This window comes from Solea solea, chromosome 12 (genome assembly GCF_958295425.1).
Source record: "Solea solea chromosome 12, fSolSol10.1, whole genome shotgun sequence".
NCBI classification, from domain to species: Eukaryota; Metazoa; Chordata; class Actinopteri; order Pleuronectiformes; family Soleidae; genus Solea; species Solea solea.
Window position 1 is genome coordinate 19,374,205 of NC_081145.1, and position 22,195 is coordinate 19,396,399.

At 41.7% G+C, this 22,195-nt stretch overlaps 1 protein-coding gene across 1 annotated transcript in view; it reads right to left on the reverse strand.

Moving 5' to 3' along the window:
• Positions 1–4,092: 4,092 nt before the first annotated feature.
• Positions 4,093–22,195, reverse strand: part of LOC131469552 (microtubule-associated protein 1B-like) — a 68,154-nt gene continuing 50,051 nt past the window's right edge. Inside the window, exons 3-7 of the mRNA XM_058644613.1 lie at positions 22,022–22,104; positions 21,144–21,281; positions 9,232–20,824; positions 8,871–9,103; positions 4,093–8,062 (exon numbers count right to left, since the gene is read on the reverse strand). Coding sequence (XP_058500596.1) covers positions 7,907–8,062; positions 8,871–9,103; positions 9,232–20,824; positions 21,144–21,281; positions 22,022–22,104 — 12,203 coding nt within the window. The 3' untranslated portion in view covers positions 4,093–7,906. The remainder of the gene's footprint in view (positions 8,063–8,870; positions 9,104–9,231; positions 20,825–21,143; positions 21,282–22,021; positions 22,105–22,195) is intronic.

The following is a 22,195-nucleotide window of genomic DNA, read 5'->3' on the forward strand; positions in this document are numbered from 1 at the left end:
AAAACATACCTGCTGGAGAACAAGCATATCTGTATATTTTAGACGTTATTGAATTTTGGAGCATTATAGGATTTATTCATGTTATGTACATGGGGTTGATGTAGTTAATTTTACTTGTGTATTTATGTGCTTATTTAATGTGATATTTAAAGCCAGCCAAAGAGGAATGTGTGTGTTCTGTGATGAGTTTAGCTGCTGGAGAACAAAGTCGACATTTGTTTGTGTTTTCCATTACTCGAGGTTCACGTGGTGATGTGATGTCCGGGGCGGGGTTAACTGTGAAAACTGTTCAATGTGTTATAAAGAACAACTCTGTGTGTGCGTGCGTGCATGCGTGCGTGCATGCGTGTGTGCGTGTGTGTGTGTGCGTGTGTGTGTGCGCAGTTAATGGCCCAAGGTCCAGACACAAGTCTGTTATTGCTCCATAAACAAAGCTTCTTGTCACTGCCAACACCCTCTCACCCTCTCTATGTTTGTTTACTTCTGTTTTTCCTCCCTTGTGTTTCATTCTCCTCCTTTCTCATCAATCCTTTTTCCTTATCCTGCTCTCTGTAACTCTTTCTTTTTTTTAATCTCCCCCATATTTCCTAACCTCTCTTGTTCCCTCCATTTTATCTCATTCCATTTAACCCTCTCTTCTCCACTCATCTGTCTCTTCACCTCATTTGTTACCTCTCTCCATGTTTCTTCTATTTTCTCTCCTTTTTTGTGTCCTCTCCTTTTTTTTTTTAAATCTACCCTCTTCAATCTCATTTTTGTCCTCGCACCAGTTTTCTCTTCTTACTATTTTTACCTGGCACATTTTCGTACCCCTCTCCATTTTCTTTTCTCTTCCCTCTCCTCCTCCTTTTCTCCTCTCCTTCTCTTCCTCATCACCCTCTCCTCTTCACACTGGTTTAAAGAATAGTGATGACTCATGCCTCCTAATATTGCTTCCATGCGTTGCCATGGCGCCGCCCTCAGATGGTATACACTCCTCCTGAGTAACACTGGATACTGAGAGAAAGAGAGAGAGAGAGAGAGAGAGAGAGAGACTGAGACTGCTGACTCACTGCAAGCCAAAAGCTGATGTCATTCATTATGTCTGGATGGTGTTTTTCACATGCTTTGTTTACTACAGTTAACACAAAATCTCTATTAATTTACTCTCTCTCTCTCTGTGTATATATAGATATACTGTATATCTATACACACACAGACACACACATGCCTTAACCCTAAAACATTCCTTTTAGTGTCATCAAAAATGTCTAGTGGTTACATTGATTCTCACAAAGGTAGAATGACATAAGTGTTGTAGTTCAGTGTTAATTGGAGTGGGGAAAAAAATGCCAGTGCAATTAGTTTAGAGGCAAAGAGAAAATTGAAACATGTTTTTTTGGGGTAACTTTCTACATGTTACACATGCACAGCATACAGACAGTGTGATGCAATTAACCGCAGCACAACCAAATGCCAACACAGCCAAATGGAACACAACCACATCCCACAGCAAATCCCAATGTGCACAAAGCAATTAATGTGGGTATTGACTAAAAGAGAATGCAACCATTATCAATTATCAGATACCTCTGTGGTTTAATTGAACATCATAAATGTAAAATTTAAACAAATAAAATGTGAATTGCTAAAAAAGTCTATTCCCGTATGAACCGGCTGCAAAACCTCTTAACTTGTTTCTGGTTTGTTTGTGTTACTCACAGTCTATTCAGGGAGATACAAGTGGGGGATAAATGGAAATATAAACTACAGGCTACGTCGTTATCCGTCTGCCGTACAATTCACTGAGGCTTCCTCTCATCTCAGTTTCTTCACATGTGTATTTTCAAACGCAGGAAGTCGAAACTCAGTAAACTGGTGAGAATAGAAATGTAAATGCACAGAGAGGAGTGGGAGGCAAAGGAGAGAAACTACTAGTTATGCTGACGAGAGAATTACCCTCATTTAGTCTCTATCAAATCCTGACAGGAAGGCAGGAAGGTGCCCAGATAAACCTCCAGTACATTCTAAAAAAACCCTTCCTCTAAAGTCTCAGTGTGTCACCATGGTAACTGTGGAAGGATGGGGAGTTGTTTTGCTGCAGCTGAGCAACAATGTATGTTGTCTGGCCTCACCAGAGACTCACACTGGGTGTAAGAGTGTAGGGCTCTGTCCACATAAGTGAACTAAAAGCCACATTTTCACATTTACTCCTTCTCTTCCTGCAAGTGCAAACAGCAGAGGCAGGCTCAGGCTGGAGTGTGACAACTTAATTTCAGATGAGCAACAACAAAAAATCGCAGACAAAGATAAATTAGGAGTCATTCATCACTGGCTTAAGTTAACGCAGTGTGTCGTACGGTTTCAGGTTTCATTTCTGTCGCCCAAAGGTTTAGTTTTCCTCTTGAAAAAGATTACTTTGTCGTTCTCTTTCTGTCCGCTGTGATTATTGTAAACTTGAGAGAGGAAATGAAGGTTGTTTGGACAAGTGCAGGGTGGAAACTAAGCGGTGCTACAGTGTATCCACCTCTCAAGCCTGTCGTCTCCAATACTGAAGCCAATATTTCATTTCATACACTCAAAACAAACTCAGTTTTTTTGTGTTTTTTTTTTACAAGCAATGTTTTTGCCTCTCAACCAAACCAACAATATTTTTTAGAGAATATTTTTATACCAACGTTTTTGTGCTGCGTACCTGTTACCATCTGTAATTCAAATCACCACGTTCAACTTATTAAATAAATTGTGTTTTGCACTATAATAAATTGACACTGTGTCATTTTTTCCAATAAGTGAATGAGCTGTGTCTATGGGGATGAGAAGTAATAGCACATTAGAGATGAAAAGACAGGAAATCTTTTCTTCATTATTCCCTCAGTCTAAGGAAAGGTTTGATTTTCAAGTCGTCTTGGCTACATTTCATTATAAACCACATTTCAGAAATCTCTTTGAAAAGGCTTTTATTTTTTGTTCATTTTACTACTTCATCATGTCATGTTTATGGACTAGTAGAAGATCTTATAAACCATTCACAGGTTGTTTCCCCGACCATGTTGCAGATGGAAGATGAGAAAGATTATGTTATCGCCCTGTTTTGTCAATGACATGTTTCCACAAATGTTGGTGTCATCTTTTGTCCTCTTCATCAGGAAGATGACAATTTCTTTTTGCAATATTCCCCTAAAATTAATGAATATATGTATATATATATTTATATATATGTATATGTTTTATATATATATAGATATATATACGTATATATGTATATGTATATGTATATATGTGTGTATATATATATATAGATAGATAGATAGATATGTAGATGTGTATATATATATATAGATAGATAGATAGATAGATATGTAGATGTATATCTATATATATATATATGTACATATGTATGTGTATATATATATATATATATATATATGTATGTGTGTATATGGACAACCACCTCCTCTGAGAATTGACACTGTTTTGAGAACACTGTCATCAGTAATTATACACTGTTGATTGCTCTATGGTTGAGGTGAGTTAAACACATCTTTCTTCTGGGTGTCTATTATTTCCACAACAGTCATATTAATCCCAGTCCCCACATTTATTGAAGGTAGCCGGAGTGAGGGTCACAAAGTGTGGTTCAAGAATGTAATGTTGGTCTGTGATGGTCCATCACTGTGATATGTGACTTATCCCAGGGTTTTTCAGTCCTGGTCCTGGAGACCGCCTGCCCTGCATGTTTTAGATGTTTCCCTGCTCCAACACACCTGATTCAAATGTTTGCCTAATCACTGCAGAACCCTGATAACGAGCCATTTATTTGAATCCGGTGTGTTTGAGCAGGGAAATGATAGTTATTTACTTGCATTCATGAATACAGAAGTTCATTTTAGTGACGGCTCAAATTTGGGTATAAAAATATGACTTCAGTTTGTTATTTGCCAAATAACAGTAACATTTTAAGTTATCAATATTTATGTTTATGCAAAATTACCACAACTGATGTGTTTTTTGTGATAGTTTTCTTGTATTGGGTTTTTTATGTAACATTATTTATGTAACACAATGATCTATATAAAGAGAGTCATCACAATATCCACGACACACACACACTTCTAGATTTAAATGTACTTTAATTGATGATCACCAGGCTGTTTCCCTTTTACAATGAATCTGCAGTAGTTCTAGTTTAAGAGAGAGAGAGACAGAGAGATATTGAATATTGCACCGAGAAAGAAAAACATTAACTAAGATTAATACAATGCAAAAAACAGAGAGTGTTGAGAATAAAACAGAACTACCAATACAGCGTCTTCTTAACAACATGTTAATAGGGCAAACAATGAAAGCACAGCCCAGTATTATATTAATGTAGGTCATTACAGTACCAGTTAAGACAAGTAGCTTTTTTTTTTTCCTCAAATATACCTCTTTAAAATAGCATTATATGTTTTATTATTATTTCCATGTTAAACAATTACATTCAGGATTATAACTAAATAAATCACATGCAGAGATTAGATGGAGAGATGACACCATATTGTGATCAAATGATGCTTCAGTTTTAATGCAGATATGGAGGATGAAATCGAAGTGAAGGATGCACTTTTTTTTCTTTCCATATCTTGTCAGCGTTGCGTGTTTATCGGTAAGCGATGTTAACCTTACTGTCACTAAAATCTGCTTAAAATGAACATGTTTCACAGGATGGATAGTTGTTTATTTAGTTTGCGTGTGTACTTTCCAGAACGCCGTGTACAGTACATTAAGTGTACACGAAAGATTTGTTTAATTTTATTGATGTTTTTTTTTTTTTTTTTGAGTTTGCATGTGTTTCAAGTCATATTCAGGAAAAGGAAACGGTTTCAGCTGCAGTTTTATTTTTTCGTGTGTTCCTGTTATGGCATCTCTGTTAAAGTGTGTTTCTGTCTGTGCTAGTGTAAATGTTTTTTTCTTTGTTTTTATTCATTTTTTTTCCTCTATTGTTTTGATCCAGCAGCATTCATTAAATAGTACCAACTCTACATTCAGAAAAATAGATCTCCTTTATAGTGCATTCAGCTTCTGTATAGTCATACAGTTCAGTGTTGAGTGAATCACAGCGTTCTGCTAATGCCTTCAGCATCTCAAGACTGGGTATTTGGAATCTGCCAACTTAAAAACATCACCGAAAGACAAAACTACTAAGTCCGAGCATCCACAATGTCAGATCCATACATTAAAAGGCTTCTTCCTGGTTTGGATACATTTCCATACAGCATTGCAGACGAGGTGAGAAGGCCTTTTTGCTTGATCGGTTCTTATAAAATTTAGTTGTAAAGTGAAATGCGGGAACCATTTTGAAATTGTACAGGTCTTTAATTAATCAACTCCTTCCAGAGTAGGGCGTGTGTACTTTAATGTACAAACATTCAATATACAATGGGATTCAAAAAAAGAAGAAGAAGAAGCTATATTTGCCTATAAAATAAATATTGAGCTGCATATCAAGGCATACACAGTGCATAATGGGCCAGTATTGATTTGCAAGGAAAGGTTGGCCGAGCAGAGCAGCAGCATGATGCGGTAAAAAGTCAGCTAAACAAATTGGCACTGGTCCCAGCTAACATGAGTAAACAAGATGTTTTAGCCTTCTGAAGGAGGTTCTTTAAATCAAGAACTGGGAGAAGTTGAACTGTGCGAGCAGAGGAGCCTCCCTAATTTTAGTTGGTAACATCGGAAAATGCTGGATTCAAACATGGGATTTCAAACCTGCCCTGTCTGACCCTGTCTGACCCTGTCTGACCCTGTCTGACCTGTCCTCGAGCCTCAAATCTGTCTACAAATACAAAACAAAACAAAAAAAGGTCCACCTGCTTCTCAGCAAAAATGTGTAAGAAAATTATAATCGTTCTTGCGAAAACTTGGCCTCAGGTAAATTTAAAGTGAGTGTCTATAAGTTACTCTGGAGTCCGCCTGTGAACAAGCAGAAAGACCTTTCACACTGAACCCACTGAAGAACCCACTCGCCACATAACCTGGAACCAACAGAAACGGAACCATGCTGTAAGCGCAATAAAAACAGCTACACACCGTGTGTATCGTATAGTCTCTCACACACACATATAACCACTTAGAACACATTCCTTCTTCATAACTGCGCCCGGTGCAATCATAATCATCACATTCATGCTCATTCTATAAATATTACTCTGGGATTAATATTAGATCATCGCTTCATATTAAATATATTGTCCCTCAAGTTTTCGAGGAGCGTCTCGTTCGCTATGTTATATTACAGTGAGGAGTTGTTTTCAGCTGCGACACTAACTCTCTGTGCTTCAACTAGAAGCAGACATTTCACTTCTGAACTCCTACCTCGGAAAAGTGCTCTCCTGTTCGGTGAAGACATTCATATTTGTTTGGAAGTTTACAAGAGTGACACTAGTTGGATTTGACAGCTTTGAAATTGTTTCATCGGTTCGGACAACAGCGAGTGTCCAAACGTCTTCAGTGTCCTGGGTGTGGATCGTTGGTTTATGTACTTGATTTGTCTGCTTTGAAATGTCTCTGAAGTGTTTTGCCACAAGCTAAAGGCACATGAACGAAGCCTCTTGTAACACATTTATCACATTTAATTGTCCTGAAAACACCCCAAATGTGCGCAGTAAACTACTGCATGTACTGGCATATCATTCCCCTCCGAACGGGGATGAACAGACAAACTTTCTTTGCTACATTTGCCACAAGTTACTACTTCTTGTGTCCCTTTCTGAAATCGATGGAGACGACAAAATGTGGGTGAACAGGAGGAAATGACAGTAGAAGTATTGATGAAACCTTTCGCAAATACAGGATCACCTCAGAGTCATCGTTTGCTTTCATCATCACAAAAGAAAAAAACCTCTGAATTGATACAGACACGTGTATATGAATACTGGATCACATATAACTAACAAAGACCGTGACAGAGAAGAAAGATCACGTCCAGCAGAGATATGACTGGTGTAAAGACATTGTCCTTTTGCCTGCCGCCTATTGAATTCACTGGAGCATCGACGGCCGAAACAGTGTAGTGACCTATCTACACTATACTGCATTCCACACTTGAAAGCTGGCTAAATTAAAGAGTAACCCTACGCATTTCTCTGTGAAAGAGTCCAAGCTAAAACACAAGCATCATGCACCAGCAAAAACTGTGAAAGCCGAGAAGAAAGATTTCAAAGAGTGGAAACTTCAGGCAACCTCCTAAAACTTCACCACAAATGACAAGGATTATTTTTAGTTTATTTTTTTTTGTTGTGTTTTCTGTTTTTGTATTCAACATCACTTTATGTCACTATTGAGTGAGTCCAAACACTAATGTTAGTGTGATTTGCAAAGGATGAGTTCTGCGCATCGGAATCTGAAGAAACTATTGATTGCTGGAGATGCTGGAGAGATAGTTTTTTTGGAGCGTTCAACAAGAATTCATGTGAATTCATTTGTTGCCACAAGTTTGGCCTTTTGAATGAGAAATTTGCCACTTGGGAGTATTTCAAATTTTGAATTGTGCCAAAGTGCAAGAGCCGTGGGATTTGTCTGTATGATATCAAGCAAAGGAAGCTGTCAGGTGTGACTGAGTTTGATTTTTTGTTAGTGTTTCTATCCAGAGCATGTTAGGGCAGGCATTTAACTGGCTGAAGAAAGCAAACCTTAAAAAAAAAAAAAAGGATGTAAAGTATCTTGATTACCTTACTGTCACAAAAAGCTTAAACACTGAGATTTGATTTCATTTAACATAATTTAGTACTGAGGGCTGCAGCAAATGTTGTTTTGTGAGTAGCACAGGATGAAGAAGCGCTGAAGAAGCAGAACGTGCTGTTTGCTCTCGCTCCATTTCCCTTTGTAAGCAGCTAATGGGGGTGGGTGTGGGGTGTGGGGAACGCAGGTGGTGGGCTCATGAAGCTTAGAACTCAATCTTGCAGGCAGGGAAAGACTCGTCCTGCATGACCACAGTGCTGCTGGAGGCCAGAACCATGATGTTCAGGTCCTGCTGCCTCTCGTGGGTCTGCTGGTACCACTCCCGCGTCACCTCCGTGTCATGGGTCGGGATCAGAGTCACCTGCGGTAATGAGGGGGGAAAACAATTTGAAATACCAGAAAGCACACTAGATTCAGGAGAAAGCCTTAAAGGAAGGTGCCTTGGCATTTTTGGAAAATATCCATTAGCTTAAAGAGGACTGAAGACAGTACAGGACATACTTTGTTTACCTGGAGCAGTAGCTGGTGAGTTTAGCTTGGCTTAGCTTAGCATGAAGAAAACTGAGAGTTGCAGCTAGTCTGGCTGTGTCAGGTTAAACAATTCCATGTCCTCATCTAAAATTATGAGATGGGATTGTGTGCAATTTTCTTTAGGAATTTATTTTTAATGAATCTACACTCAAACGTACTCACAATCAAAGTAACAACAGACAGAGATGTGCTGTGATAAAGTGGCCACTAAGGGTCCCAGCACACCATATGCTCTAGCCCAGTTCTTCTCAAACTTTCTACACGGGACCCACTTTTTAAAGATGGCAAACTAGTATGACCCAAATCATGATATAAATTGTGACAAAAGCAAATTTTTGCATAATGTAGTACTGCAGCTAAACATTTACAGCCATATCTGGAAGCTACCTAATATCATTTGGAATTGGAAAACTTAGTTTGAAAATGTAATTTCATGCATGTTATTTAAAACATGTATGAATACATCTTCACTAAAAGCAAATTTTTTTAGGGATCCCAAAAAAAATCCCCCATAACTCATCTGTGTTTGAGAATCACTGCACTGACATGTAAACAGTAATCATACTGCTGCTAGCGTGTGATTACTTATGATGAGAACATGATAAATGCACAGATAGAGACAGTGGTTAAATAAACACCTGTAAGTTGGAGCCCCACTGAGATTTGCCCTCCAGCAGGGCGTCCAGGACTCCACGGCTGGGCTCTCCACCACCTGGCTCGTTCCCGCTCACAACATAGTACGCAGCCCGGACTCTCTTAAAGAATTCCTGGTCCACATTCTTGGCACTGCAGTGGTTGGGCACGTAGGCTAGGTCCACGTAGACAGGGGGTCCAGGGGGCACGGCCTGACTTGTTTTTTGTGAGTTGTTCGCTGGAGATGAACAAGATTAGAAAATAATATTACAGCATAGTATTACAACTTGTACTGATTTTTGTACTGGTTTTGGAGGCAAAGAAAACAACTTGAAGGTATGTTAATAGTTCACTGTGTTTCCTCACCTGAACTGCTCTTCACACCGTTGACCAAGCCTTTCCCTGGATTAAGGATCTCACTCCTGGAGCCCTGACTCTCAGACATCTTGATCAGCCTGGAGCTTCTCTCTGTGTCCTTCCTCTTGAGTGAGGCTGATCGTGGTGAGGCAGAATCCTTAGTTTGCTTCACTGGTGTAGAGGACCTCTTCCTGACTTCTCCCTTGCGAGCGGGAGAGGCTGACTTGGGTTTGCTCTTCCTGAGGCCCTTGGTGGTCTTGTGCTCCTTTTTGAGAAGTTTTTCTGTGCTGCTGTGGTCATTGAGAAGAGCCTCTGGATCTACCATGCACACATCTGGGTGGGGAGGATGAGGAAGTGGGTCCTTCATTGGAGTAGGGAGGGGATCGTGAGTCCTTTGAGATGATCTTGGTGATGGCGGATGGCGGCCACCTCCAGCTCCACCCGCAGATAATTTGTCCACTGGCAGATGTTCAGCATCTTCATCTGAGTCCAGGTTCCCTTCAGCTGTTATGGATGGACACTCCTCAGTTTCTGGAGGGACATCAGAGTCTGACTCTGATGGCAAAGACTCACTCACTGATGTTGGAGGTGTCTCCTCTCCAGCTAAGGTCACAGCTAAACCAGATGACATTGCCCCAGAAGGTGGTTGTGGCCCCTGTCCAGTGTCTCCTTGGTGACTCTGAGTGTGGTGGTGCCTCTCCTTGTGCGACCTCCTTTTCACAGAGTGCTGCTCCTGATCATCCTCATCTCCCTCTGGGAAGTGGTCACTGTGGTCCTCCTCCTGCTCCTCCTCACCTTCATCACTGGAGAGCTGATGAGGACTGGGGTTGATGAATGATGGAGAGAGTTCTCCTTTGTGATGTTTATATTCACTTGAGGAGTAACCTGGATGGGAGGTGGCACCGGTGTTCAAGTCTGAGGGACGATCAGTCCTTACATTCCCTTCACTAAATGTTTCTTTGTGATGGGTATGTTTTGAAGAGGACATAGGACCATGACCACTGGCCATCCATTCTATCGCCTCTTCTTTCTCCTCATTATCACCATAACCTGGAGGAGGGGCACTTGGGCAGTCATCGGGTTTATGTAGTAGCTCCCAATCGGATAAACTGCTCTTCCTCCTCAATTCTAATCTCTCTGATTGCTTATCCAGGAGTAGACTTTTCCCCTCCACACTTTTTTCCTCTCTTCCCTTGTCAACTTCTGCCTTTTCACTCATCTCTGGATCAGCTGTAGATTTCTTATCTGAAATATCTTGAAGTGTTTTGTCATCTAGTTTCTTTTCTTCTGTTTTCTGCTTGACTTCAGTGTCTTCGGTCTTTTGATCCTTTTCACACGCTTCTTTTTCTGCCAACTTAGCGTCTTCCCTAAAAAATGCAATTGCTCCATTTGTCTTTTCTTCTTTTGCCTCTGACGTTTCGTCACTTTTCTCTTTACCCTCTTCTGTTTTAAGCATGTCCGTTATGGCACATGAGGTTTTGCTAGCTCCACTGTCACTTAGTGGAGTAAATGAGGCTGTCTGTTGACTTGTTTGCGACACCATGTCAGATTGAGACATAAGAGTGGTAGAGGTGATTGTGACAGTCGTTGTCTCAGTGGCATACACGGTACCTTTTACCACACATGACTCAGTTTTTGATGAAACAGTCTCTTTTTGCTCAGATATTTTTTGACATTCAATACGACATGGTAGGGTGCTGTCCTCCATTTCAAGTGTATCCTGCTCCTTATCTTCTGCTGATCCTTGGGACCCCCTGTCAGAGGGGTCAGCCCTTTGGAGGGGAGAGACATCAAAGCAAGCCTCAGTTTGTTGTAGAGATGGAGCTGTAGCAGATGTTGATATCTCCGCTTCTAGCATATAAAAACTGTCAGTGCTTAACTTTGTGTCAATTTCAGGCTTAGCGGAGTGTGTTTGATCCTCAGTCTCCTTGGCAGTGGTAGACAGGGCTGGAGAGGATGGCTTCGTCTCCCCAAACTGACTAAGTGTAGACACTTTTGTTGGAGGTTTTGTTGTCACCTCCATGTACTCCTCTCTCTGAAATCCTCCAAAGCAGGAGCTCGTAGAAGGTTTCATAAAAGATAACTCCTCTTTGACGAGAGGTGCGCCAGACGTTGTTTCTGTTGTCAACGTTTCAACTTGGTCTCCAGACTGTTGGCTCAAAGGGCCAGAGGTTGAGGCTGAGGATGAGTAACTATATGATGTGGAGGAGAATGTTGTTGCAGAGTATGTTGATGTGCTGTATGTGCAAGATGATGACCGAGTCTCCTCATGTTTTGCAGTGAAATCAGGGGTGATATGTTCACGTTCTTCCTTGACACCTCCTTGGGTGTAATATCTATCATCACTAAACTTGGAGAGATGGGACGCATCTGAGATCACAGGGGTCTCTTTCTTATCTTCCATCAGTTCTTCACTGTGTTCACTGTACAAATGCTCAGAATAATCTCTGAATCCACTCAGCCTGATATCAGCATAGCTTCCTGTTAGTGGAGGGGAGGGACTAGATGCAGGCTTGGGCTCTGGACGATCAGGTGGTGAAGGGCTGCCTGTGAAACAGCTTGTGGGCTTTGATTGGCAAGTTTCTTTTTGCAAAAAGGTTGCAGATGGAGATAGCTTTTCTTCATCAACTTTATGTGACTCTGTAACTTCAGGGGAGGTTACATCCTCTGTCAATGACAACCTGGCCTCTGTGGCTGTTTCAGGGGGGAAATGTTTTTTGTCTGTGTCATCTTCTATCTTTGTTTCATTTAGTTTTGATGTATCAGGTGGGGCAACAGAGACTTCGTCCACTTTGTGAACACTGGGACCTGTTGATGGAATTAATTCGCTGACGTTTGGTTTGGATGTAGCTGTATCACCGGTGCTATCCTCTTCTTTGAGTGGTTTCATGTCAGGAGACTGGGATTTTCTACCAGTGTCCTGCTTGTCTGTCTCTGTGATTTTAGAAGCTGAGGCACCATCGGGTGTTTGTTCGCTTGATTCGGGCAATTGAGATTTCTTATTTGAGTCCTCAATCTCTGCCAACTTGCCACTATCATCAGGACTAAGCCTGCATATTTCTTTTTCAGACTGCTCTCTTGCACCCTTTTCCATATCTACATCACTTAACTCCTCCTCTTCTTCCTCCTCTTCCTCCTCTTCGTCGTCATCATCCTCATCATCATCATCGTCAACACTGAAATCTTCCCCTTCTACAAGTAACCTTTTATCTATCAGGCTTGCCTTTCCTACAGGAAAGTCTGGCATGGCTCTACAAGTGGCAGAGCTGTTGATTTGACTATTATCAGAGGCAAGGACATTATCATCTATTTCATGTCCTCCAAATGTGACAGCCGTGGCAGCGTTCAGGTCAGCTGATGATTCTATTTTTTGTTCAGGGGACGGCAGGGGAGGTAAAATGTCTTTTTCTGCAGGTGAGTGGCGACCAGACGACAAGAATTCTCTTTCATGATCAGAATCTTTTAGTGACTCAGCAAATTTTTCCTTCTCTTTTTCTGAGATTTTTCTCTCTGTAAATTCTCCAAAATGTACAGGAGGAGCTGAAGCTTGTACACCAAGATCTGATTGGCTCCATGGTGGAGATGGCATGTCTTGTCTTGAAGTCGTGCCTGGTGATTGAGCAGCTGTGGTGGCAATTTCTTCCCTCATCATCCCAGGGTGAAGCGCTGCTGCATCACCTTCCTTCATATCCTCTTTCTCTTTCTCTGATCTCTCAGGTTTGTCCTCTTTGGAAGTAAAAGAATCAGACTCAGCAGCTTGGGACATTTTGTTGTCATGCATGTCAATGGAAGAAAAGCTCTTGTGAACATGAGTTGTATCTGGTCTTTCCTCTCTTTCTCTCTCCTCCTCTTGGCCTTTTTCTCTGTCTTCGCATCTAGGCGAGGTGCTTTGACTATGGTGGCTGCTCCTTTCACTCTCTGTGAGGGACACAGGGCTGTAGTCGACTCTGCTGAAGGACAAGGGCTCTTCTTTGTACTGATCATCCAGAAGGAACATTGCCCCTCCTGCCTCTGCCTGGCTTGTTCTTCTGTTGTCATCAACATCAATGTCTGTGTCATGATCAAAACCTAAAGAAACTTCACTCTCTTCTCTGGAGTCCAAGTCGAGATGTTTTGGGATGGGCTTTTCATACGGATCATACTTGGATGCACCAAATGTTTGCTTCTCATCTGGTAGGCTCCCACTGACAATCACCTGCTCTGACGTTATTTTTTCACCACTCTCAATTTTGGCAGTATCTAACTTTATTGCATCAGTGTGCGCAGTATCTTCAGGATCCTCTCTGCCTAACATAAAATAAGAACAAGGCTGTAAAAATCCCGGAGAAGCTGCCTCTCTTTCTCCTTCCATCTCCCTTTCTGCTTCCTTCCCTGGTTTCTCAGGTGGCTTTGTCTTTTCTGAAGCAATAACTCCAGGACTCCTCTCTTGTTGTGGCATTTCCTCCATGCTTGACTGGCTCTCAGTGCTTGAAAGTGTACAGCTCCTGGGTTGACTGTCTGTGCTTGATAATGTTGACAATGTAGGCTTTTTCTCATTTGAGTCTGACACTGGTTCTGCTGAAGCAGATGGGATATGAGAAGCTGGATCTTGTTTTGGAATAGAAGTTATCTCCTCCTTTGTGGAGATATCAAAGGAGAGCTCTGGTTTGGCAAGAGGAGCAGTATCTGTTTTTACAATTGCTTCGTCCGACTTCAGTGAACTTCTGGATTCGTCAGACTCCTTTACTATTTCATCCAAAGATGGCTTCTGCATTGTAAGTGTAGGAATGACGACTGTGGCCTGCTCTGATGTTAGTGGTTTAGTTTGCACACTTTCCAGTGTTGTTTCAGATAAAGGCACACCTGTAGAGGAGAATGTCTGATGGTCTGATTTTATTGGCTCCACTGACAAAGGTCTGGAACCTGCTCCTCCCATACAGATGTCCTCTTCCTCCTCCTCCTCTTCATCTTCCCTTTCTTCATCGGAGGACTGAACCACAAATGCAGGTTTAATATCTGACTTGGATGCCGATGCTTCCCCTGCTTTTGTCTGTGTAGGTTGTTTGACCGTTTTTGTCTCTTGTAATTCCTCTCTTTCCCATTTCTCCTCTTTAGTGTGCTCCGCATCAGATGAGTCATACTTTACTTTCTCTGTGATCTTATCCGTCTTTGTGTCTCCAACATACTCTTCCTTAATCATCTTGTCTTCTTCTGTTGTTTTGGTCTTTTCATCTTTATCTTCAGTCTCATAACTATACTCTTTTTCTTGTTCTTTTTCCATTTTCTGTTCTTTGCTAAGTTCAGCAACATGTGTGTCATCCTTTTCTTTCTCCATCTTCTCTTCTGGAGAAATAGTGATTTTTGCTTCTTTTTCCTGTTTGTTTTTCTCCTCCTCAATGTGATGTGGAGAAACAGATGTGTCTTGTTGCACTTCTGCTGATACAGCAGCAAGTGTGACTTTTTCTGACTGGACAGGAAGTGCATCAGATATTTCTTTACATACATGTTGTTCACTTATGTCACAAATATCCTTTTTAGTCTCCTCACCTTCCAAAATTTGACCCATAGCGAGGTCTACCTTTTCTTTGTCATCCCTCTTTGGTTCAGACTCAAATGGAAAATCATGTTTCTCTCTTTCCTCATCCATGGTGCTGAATGTTGAAAGCTCTGTCTCCTGTTTTTTGGATTCAGTTTCATGACTTTCCTTTTTGTCTGCATCTTTAATTTCCTCCTTGATGGTTTCTGTTTTAGATGGATCTTTCTCTTTTGCATCCTGGGGCTTCTCAGCTGTGGATTCTGTTACTTTCTCAATCTTCATATCATCTATTTCGGTTCCTTTTAGTTGATGGTCTCCCAAAATTGCTTTGTGGTCAGAAATGTCACCCTCCACCTGTTCTTTAGTGTCCTCTATTATTTGTTCGGCAGCAATGTCAGTTTTTTCCACAGCTTTGTCATCTGTAGAGGATTTTATAGGAGTATCAACAATATCCTTTTCCTTCTGCTCTCCTTGAACCTGAACATGTGCATCAGAGACGTCTTCTTTCTGTGTTTCTTTTGCCTCCTCCTTGATGAGTCTTACATCAGATGTGACTTCCTTTAATTCAACCTTCGTCTCCTCATCCTTGGACTGTACACCAGCAGAGTCTTTGCTTTCTTCCTCCATGGAGTGTTTAATATCTGACAAATCTTTCTTAAATATTTCCTTATCCTTTTCAGTGCTGCTTTCCTCCTTATCCACTACTTTCATCCTTTCTTCTTCTATTGATTTGCCAGCAGAAATGTCTACACTGACATCTTTCACCTTTTCGTCCTGCATGGTGGGCTTAACAGAAAAAATGTCAACCCCTGAACTTGCTTGGTCCTCGGATGTCTTGACAGTGGAAATTGTTACATCTTCCTCCATTGAAGTCAGTTTGACAGCAGACGTGTCATCCTTATCCTCACTTGCTTCTTGTCCCTTTTCTCCTTCCATTACAGGTTTGACAGCATCCTCACAGACTTCTTTTGCTTCTACCTTGATTGGTGAAGCAGGAAAATCACCACTATCTTGACATAATAACCCTGGCTCTTCCTTGGTTTTGGTAAGTATGTCGTCACCGGCATCATCTTTACTTTCCTCTCCAACTATGGGTTCAACAGCTGATGTATCATCCTTACATGTAATTTTATCTTGTTCCTCCTCTTTGGCCTCTTCTTTTAGTTTAATAGCAGAAGTATCATCTTTATTTATGTCATCCTTCTTGTCTTCTTCTATTGTAAGTTTCAAGGTCACAACATCAACCTTGCTCACTGATATATCCTGCTCTGTAGAAAGTTTGACAGTTTCATCTTCACTTGTCTCTTTCTCTTTTTCTTGCTCTGCGACTGACTTGGCAGCATGACTCTCACCTTTGCTCATTGTTAAATCCTCCTCCTTGGTGAGGCAGATGTTTGAAATAGTATCTTTACAAATCTCTTGTCCCTTTTCAGCTTCTATGGTAACTGGAGACATGCCATCCTTAACAATAATTTCCTCTGTGGTGAGTTTAATTTCTGTGTTGTCACCTTTCTCTTTCTCATCTTCAGTCACTTTGATGTCAGATGTTTCTGTGTGCTTTAGCTTTTCCTCTTCAGGAGGTGAAATAGTGGGTATATCATCCTTTGCCTCTTCTTTAATCTCGTCTTTAACAGGCTGGATATCAGTGACCTGATCAGTATCCTTTTCTTGGGGCTTTACTGAGCTAAAATCAGACGAATCAATCTTTTCTGTCTCTATTTTATCCGTTTTCAAAATACCACTAACAGACACATCATCTTTTTTTAACTCTGTCTCCTTTCCCTCATCTTTGGTTTTGACATCAAATTCATCATCTCTTTTTGTGTCTTTTTGTTTCTGCTCATCTTTCGCTTGTTCAGCCTCAGGAGAAACAATTTCAACCTCTGCTTCTTTAGTACTTTCAGGCGTCTGGTCTTTTTCAGGGTGTTTTTGTTCATCTTTAACAGCTATATCAACAGTGACGGTGTCCTTTGTATGTTGCTCTTCTTTGACACTTTCAATATCTGGGATTTCATCCTTTACTGACCGTTTCTCAGCTTTTTCATCCAGAGCTGATTCAACAGGGGAAACATCGTCTTTGATGACAGATTTGGCTTCATGCTCATCCTTAATTTGTTTGACATCAAAGGTGTCATCCTTTTCTTTCTCGTGTTCCACTTTGCTGGTTTTAATAGCAGATGTATCATCGTGATCGTCATCATCTTTCTTGTTTTCATTATCATCTTTAAATTTACCAGGAAGAGGCAGTTGAGATTCTCTGTCTTTGAGCCCAAAACCATCATCTTCATCCAGTTGGCCAGATGAAATTACGGAATCCCTCTCTAACACGACTGGCTGAACTTCTGCTAAAGATGTGGCAACAACAGGGATTATTTCTTCCTGTGTTCTGTCATCTTTTGACACAGGTGAAATTACTTTGTCTGACTCTTTCATCATTGGAATGTCTTTTATGTCTGTTTTCTCAAAAGGTGTTACAACATCTAACTCAGGCTGACCTGTTTTCTCTTTGTCGGCTTCTTTTTGTGTCTCAGTTTTTGCTTCATCCTCTTTCTTTTGAGTTGTGTCTTCGGTTGGTTTAACTACATGAGGCAGCTCCTCTTGCTTTTGCAACTCCGAATCAGGGAAGACCTTCATCTTGTCCTCCGTGGGTGACTGACGAAGTGGAGAGTGAGCTGCACTTGATGGACCAGATTGTGGAGGGGAGGCCATTTTCACAGTGATATCATCTGGACTGTAGCAACGCTCCTCACTCTCTGATGTTACTGAATCTGATCCAAAAGGTCTCGTAGGCACAACAGAGGAAATATCTTTAGGTGCAACTGCATCTATATTTTCCTCTTCAATTGGTAGGTGGACTGGTTTGGTATCTTGTATGGACTTTGAAACCGGAGACACTGAGCCGGCAAGCTGGTGAATGTCGCTCTCTTGACTCTGAAATACTTGCGATGGCGCATAGCCCTCTTGGAGTTTTTCAAGTGAAATTTCAACATTTGGAGTTTGGTCCTCTTCCTCCTCCTCCTCTTCTTCTTCCTCCTCTGCAACAGGAGCCACTGTCGTCACTCCTCCAAGGGGAAGCTGTAAGTCATCAGATGGAGACTTAGTTTGTTTGTCATCCTCTAAAGAAGGTGGTGAAAGAGTTCCTGCAGAGAGTGGCTGCTCTTTGCCTTGTGTAACATCAGGTGAGCTTGACAGGGGAACAGCAGTTTTGGATGCTTCATCCGCCTGAGGAACAGCCACAGATGCCACAGATTGATCTTCAGCAATAGAGGTAGGGAAGGAGGACACTTTGTCATATTCTGTGATGGACGTTGCAGAAGACACATGCTCCTCTTCTGCCAAGGGAGCAGTCATGATGTTTGTGAACACAGATACTTGCTCTTGCACAACCGGAATTATCCCTTTCTCACTACTAGCTGCAGCTTGCATCTCCCTCATGCCATGAATATTCACAAATGATTCAGTCTGATCTGGAACAGAGATGTCATAGGCACAAACATCATATTGGAGGTGTGGTATCCTCTCCTCTGCCTCTTCATGAATCTCCTCATCTGAGATGGTCTGTTCTGTCTCTGGGTAGCCAGGGATGGTTTCATCCTGGATGTAGGAGATGGGTTCAGCTGCAGCAGCCCCTTGAGCCACTGAAGTTATGGGAGCTGTGGCCCCTCCAACATGTGACAGGTAGCCTTCCTCCTCCTCTTCTTCCTCATATCTAGCCGTGCTCACGGTTTCAGCAGTTTTGCTTTCAGTGACCATTTGTTCGTCAGCTGAATCTTCAGGTTTAACTTTGATCTCTTCATCTGCTATTACATCTAAATCTTCCACCTCTTCAAGTTCAGCTTTGTCTTCCACCTCTTCTTCTTCTTCTCCTTCCTCTTGCTCCTCCTTAGATGAAGTCAACGGCAGCTGCTCTTCAGTCACAACCTTAGCTGAGAGATTTCCGGATTTCTCCATTTCTTCTATCTCGTGTTTTCTGTCAAGCCCATCCTCTTTCATCTCCTTCCATTTTGATTCATCTTCCTCTTCACCTATCCCCATATCTTCCTCCTCTTCCTCTGTTCTCTCTCTGGCAGGTGGGGCCACTTCTTCTTCCTCTTCGTCCTCTTCATCCTGAGATGCTGCTCCCTCATCCTCAAATTTCTGGGCCTCTTCTAATTCTCTCTCTTGTGTCAAGTCTTTTTCTTTGTCTTCAACTTCAGCTTCCACTTGTGGGGCTGATGCTTCCTTTTCAGGAGACTTTGTGTCAGCTGGAATTTCAGACGATGTTTCTTGTGCTTCCTGCTTCTCTAGTGCTGCTGGCTCAGAGGGCACTTCACTGCTATCTGGTGGTTCTGCTGACGCAGTCACAACCTCACTTTTTTTCAGTTCTTCAAAATCCTTGGTGAGGTCTTCAGGTGTGGTGAGAACAGATATTCCATCAACAGCTCCATTTTGTATTGGTTCAGGTTGAACTGTTTCAGGTTTTGGCTCCTCTGGTTTGGGTTCAGCAGGTTCAGCCTTTGTGCCTTTAATTTTCCCAGTTTTTGCTTTAGTCGACACTTTAGCTTTATGTAATGTCTTTCTCACTTCTGGTGTGAGTGGTTTCAGGTCAGGCTTTGTAATTTTTCTCAGCTCAGGTTTGGATGTGTCCTTCTTCTTGTCCTCTTTGGATTTAGCATCTTTCTTCTCGTCTTTTTTTGCGGAGTCATCTTTCTTCACCTTCTTGAGTTCTTTCTTTTCCTTATCCTTTTTCTCGTCGATTTTTGATACCCTTTCCTTGGAGTGCTTTTTAATAGATTTTTCTTTCAAGAGTTTTTTCTTTTCTGGAACTTCAGTTTTAGATTTTATCGTCTTGGTGGTCTTTTTCTCTTTTTTCTCTGAAATATTTTCCTTCACAGACTCGCTCTTTGCCTCTGTGGCAACTGACACATCCTCTTGTCCTTCAGGTTCTTTCTTTGTCACCTTTGCAGTAGTTTTTGGAGAGGATTTAAGACTCTCTTTGCTGTCTGTTCTTTGTTTTAACTTGGTCTGTTTTATAACAGAGGCAGGTGCTCCTGAGGCAATGTCCTTTTGTGTGGCTACAGGGTAGCGCAAGAAGTCAAGATGCTTTAGTTTTTCTAGCCCCTCCAGAATCTTGTTTTGTGGTGCGTTTCCAGGAAACAAAACTCGGACAATCTTTTCTGTCGGACTGGCAGGAAGCCAGACAACTAAGGCTGTAATCGATGTCAGATAGGGCACAGATATTTCTCCTTCTTTCCCATTGGGCAGCACAATACCAGTTTTGGCCTTGCTGTTTCCAGCCCATTTCTGCATTAGAAATTGCATCTCTTTACTGTCTTTGACCGGGTTGAGAATGTACATGTCTAACCTGCCCACTCCCATTTTGTGGAACAGTGTAATAGGCTCAATAGTGTTGCTCACTACACGAGAGAGAGGCTCTGGTTTGATTCCGAGTTTGCTAAGGTACTGCAGCGTTAGTGAGGCCTCTTCAATGCTGCGTTTTACTTTGAGATTAGACTCTGGCATACGAAGCTTCTCTGGTACATTGAAAAAGACCACGCCCAGTTCAGGGGAAATCAGGTTCTTCATCCAATCACTGTAGTTGGTGGAGCCCTGAGACTGCTCCTCATCCTGTTCTGCTATCTTCCTCTGAAGAAGCCCATTGATACCAGGGAGATTGTCGGCGCCAATGTGCGTAAGTAGAATTGAGTCGATGCGGTCCAAGTGACGCACAAGCTTCCAGAAGCAGGATTTTCGCTCAGAGCCTCCATCCACTAAGATGTTGAAGCCATTCACAGCAAAGAGAGCAGAGTCTCCTCGTCCACCAGGGAAGATGTAGCAACATGGTTTGGACAGTTTCAGGAAGCCTCCTGAAGTGGGTGGCTCCAGAAGGTCAAAAGGTGAGGGGACGTCAACGGTCTCAGAGATGTACTCTGTGAACTCGGTAACGCCCTCCATCTTGGGGAGAACAGACTCAGGGTTTAGTTTGTACTCCAGGAACTGCCTTAAGGTCTGCTGGTGTCCCAGGGAGCTCCAGCCCACCTCCCCGCGGCAGGACACAGTAAGTGTAGCCTGCTGCTTGGGGGCTGTTGTGCCCAGTAATTCACTGACCTGCAGGAGGGACATAGCCACACACATGAGTCAGTGATACAAGTGCTATAAAAAAAAAAAAGTTTTTGGTTAAAAACAAAATAAGAATCCCCCCAAAAGTGTTTTCCTAAAGTATTTGAACTGCAAAACAAATACCCTCCACACTTTCACATTGTCTCCATTCCTTAATAACAGAAGACATTGAAATTGTTATATAAGCTCATTTGAGATGCAACAGGTTATGTTTCACTTATGTTCATATTAAACTCTTTTAAGTCAAATATGTGTTTAAAGTTTGAACCTTCATGGGACTGATTAGAGGACAGTAGATCTGACTCACCCCAGGATCAGTAAAGACACGAGAAAATGTCTGGGAGGAGAAAAATCCAGTTTGAAGGAGAAGACCCCCGTGATCTGAGCTCTGACCACTCAAGACCAGAAGTTTGTGTCCTGCTGAGTCTGTGACTAGAGACTGGATCTAAAACAGAGATACACACACACACACACACACACTGAATGAGAGCGAGAGAGAGAGAAGGGGAGACAGCTGACAATTAAGGGAGAGATAACACTTTATCACTTAAATGTTTTTCCCACCCCAAAAAAATAGATACAGATGCAGACAGCTGTTTCCTACTTTTAGTAATTAATACCTGATTGGAAATTGGGATTCTAATTTCAAAACGCTTTGGCAATGAGTGAATGTGTCTGTAGGACTCAGAATTAACAGCTGTCAAGTACCAGCAGGTGGCATCCAGTGCCAGGCAAGGGTCACGTTCTAATTTCCTCTGATAGATAAATCCTCATTTAAATAATAATTTTTGTTTTGATTCAGGAAAGATGTTAAGTAAACTTTTTCTTAAGACTTTACCACAATCTACTGATAACGATATTAGTCCGATACAGTAATTTTAGACAATGAAGCTGTTACCAACACATTTGTGCTGATTCATTTCAAAGATAATAATACTCCAACTGTGTATCAGATATTGTTCTCCCAAAAAGAAGAGAGCCAAACATGACTCAGCCGCAATGCGCTTGCTGACATTTACATACATTATACAGGATTTTTGGATTGCATCAGATTTGACATTTTTATTCTTTATGTCCAATATCGGACCCAGTGATTTTGACCAGTAACGGACAGATACCAATATTGACCGATACTGATTCCCATCCCTCTTTTGATGAAGAGCTCATCTAGAAATGTTGATTTACCTCTAATACAACAGTTTCTTCTGCAGGGTTGACAAGAACGACAGTCTCTAGGACATCACTCCTGTGATGGAGCGTCCTTTGTCCTGTAGAGACAGAGAGAATAAATTAAAAACCTATATGTTAGCTGCCTCCACCTTGAGGTATTGGAGTTATCCAATCTCACTGAGGCACAAA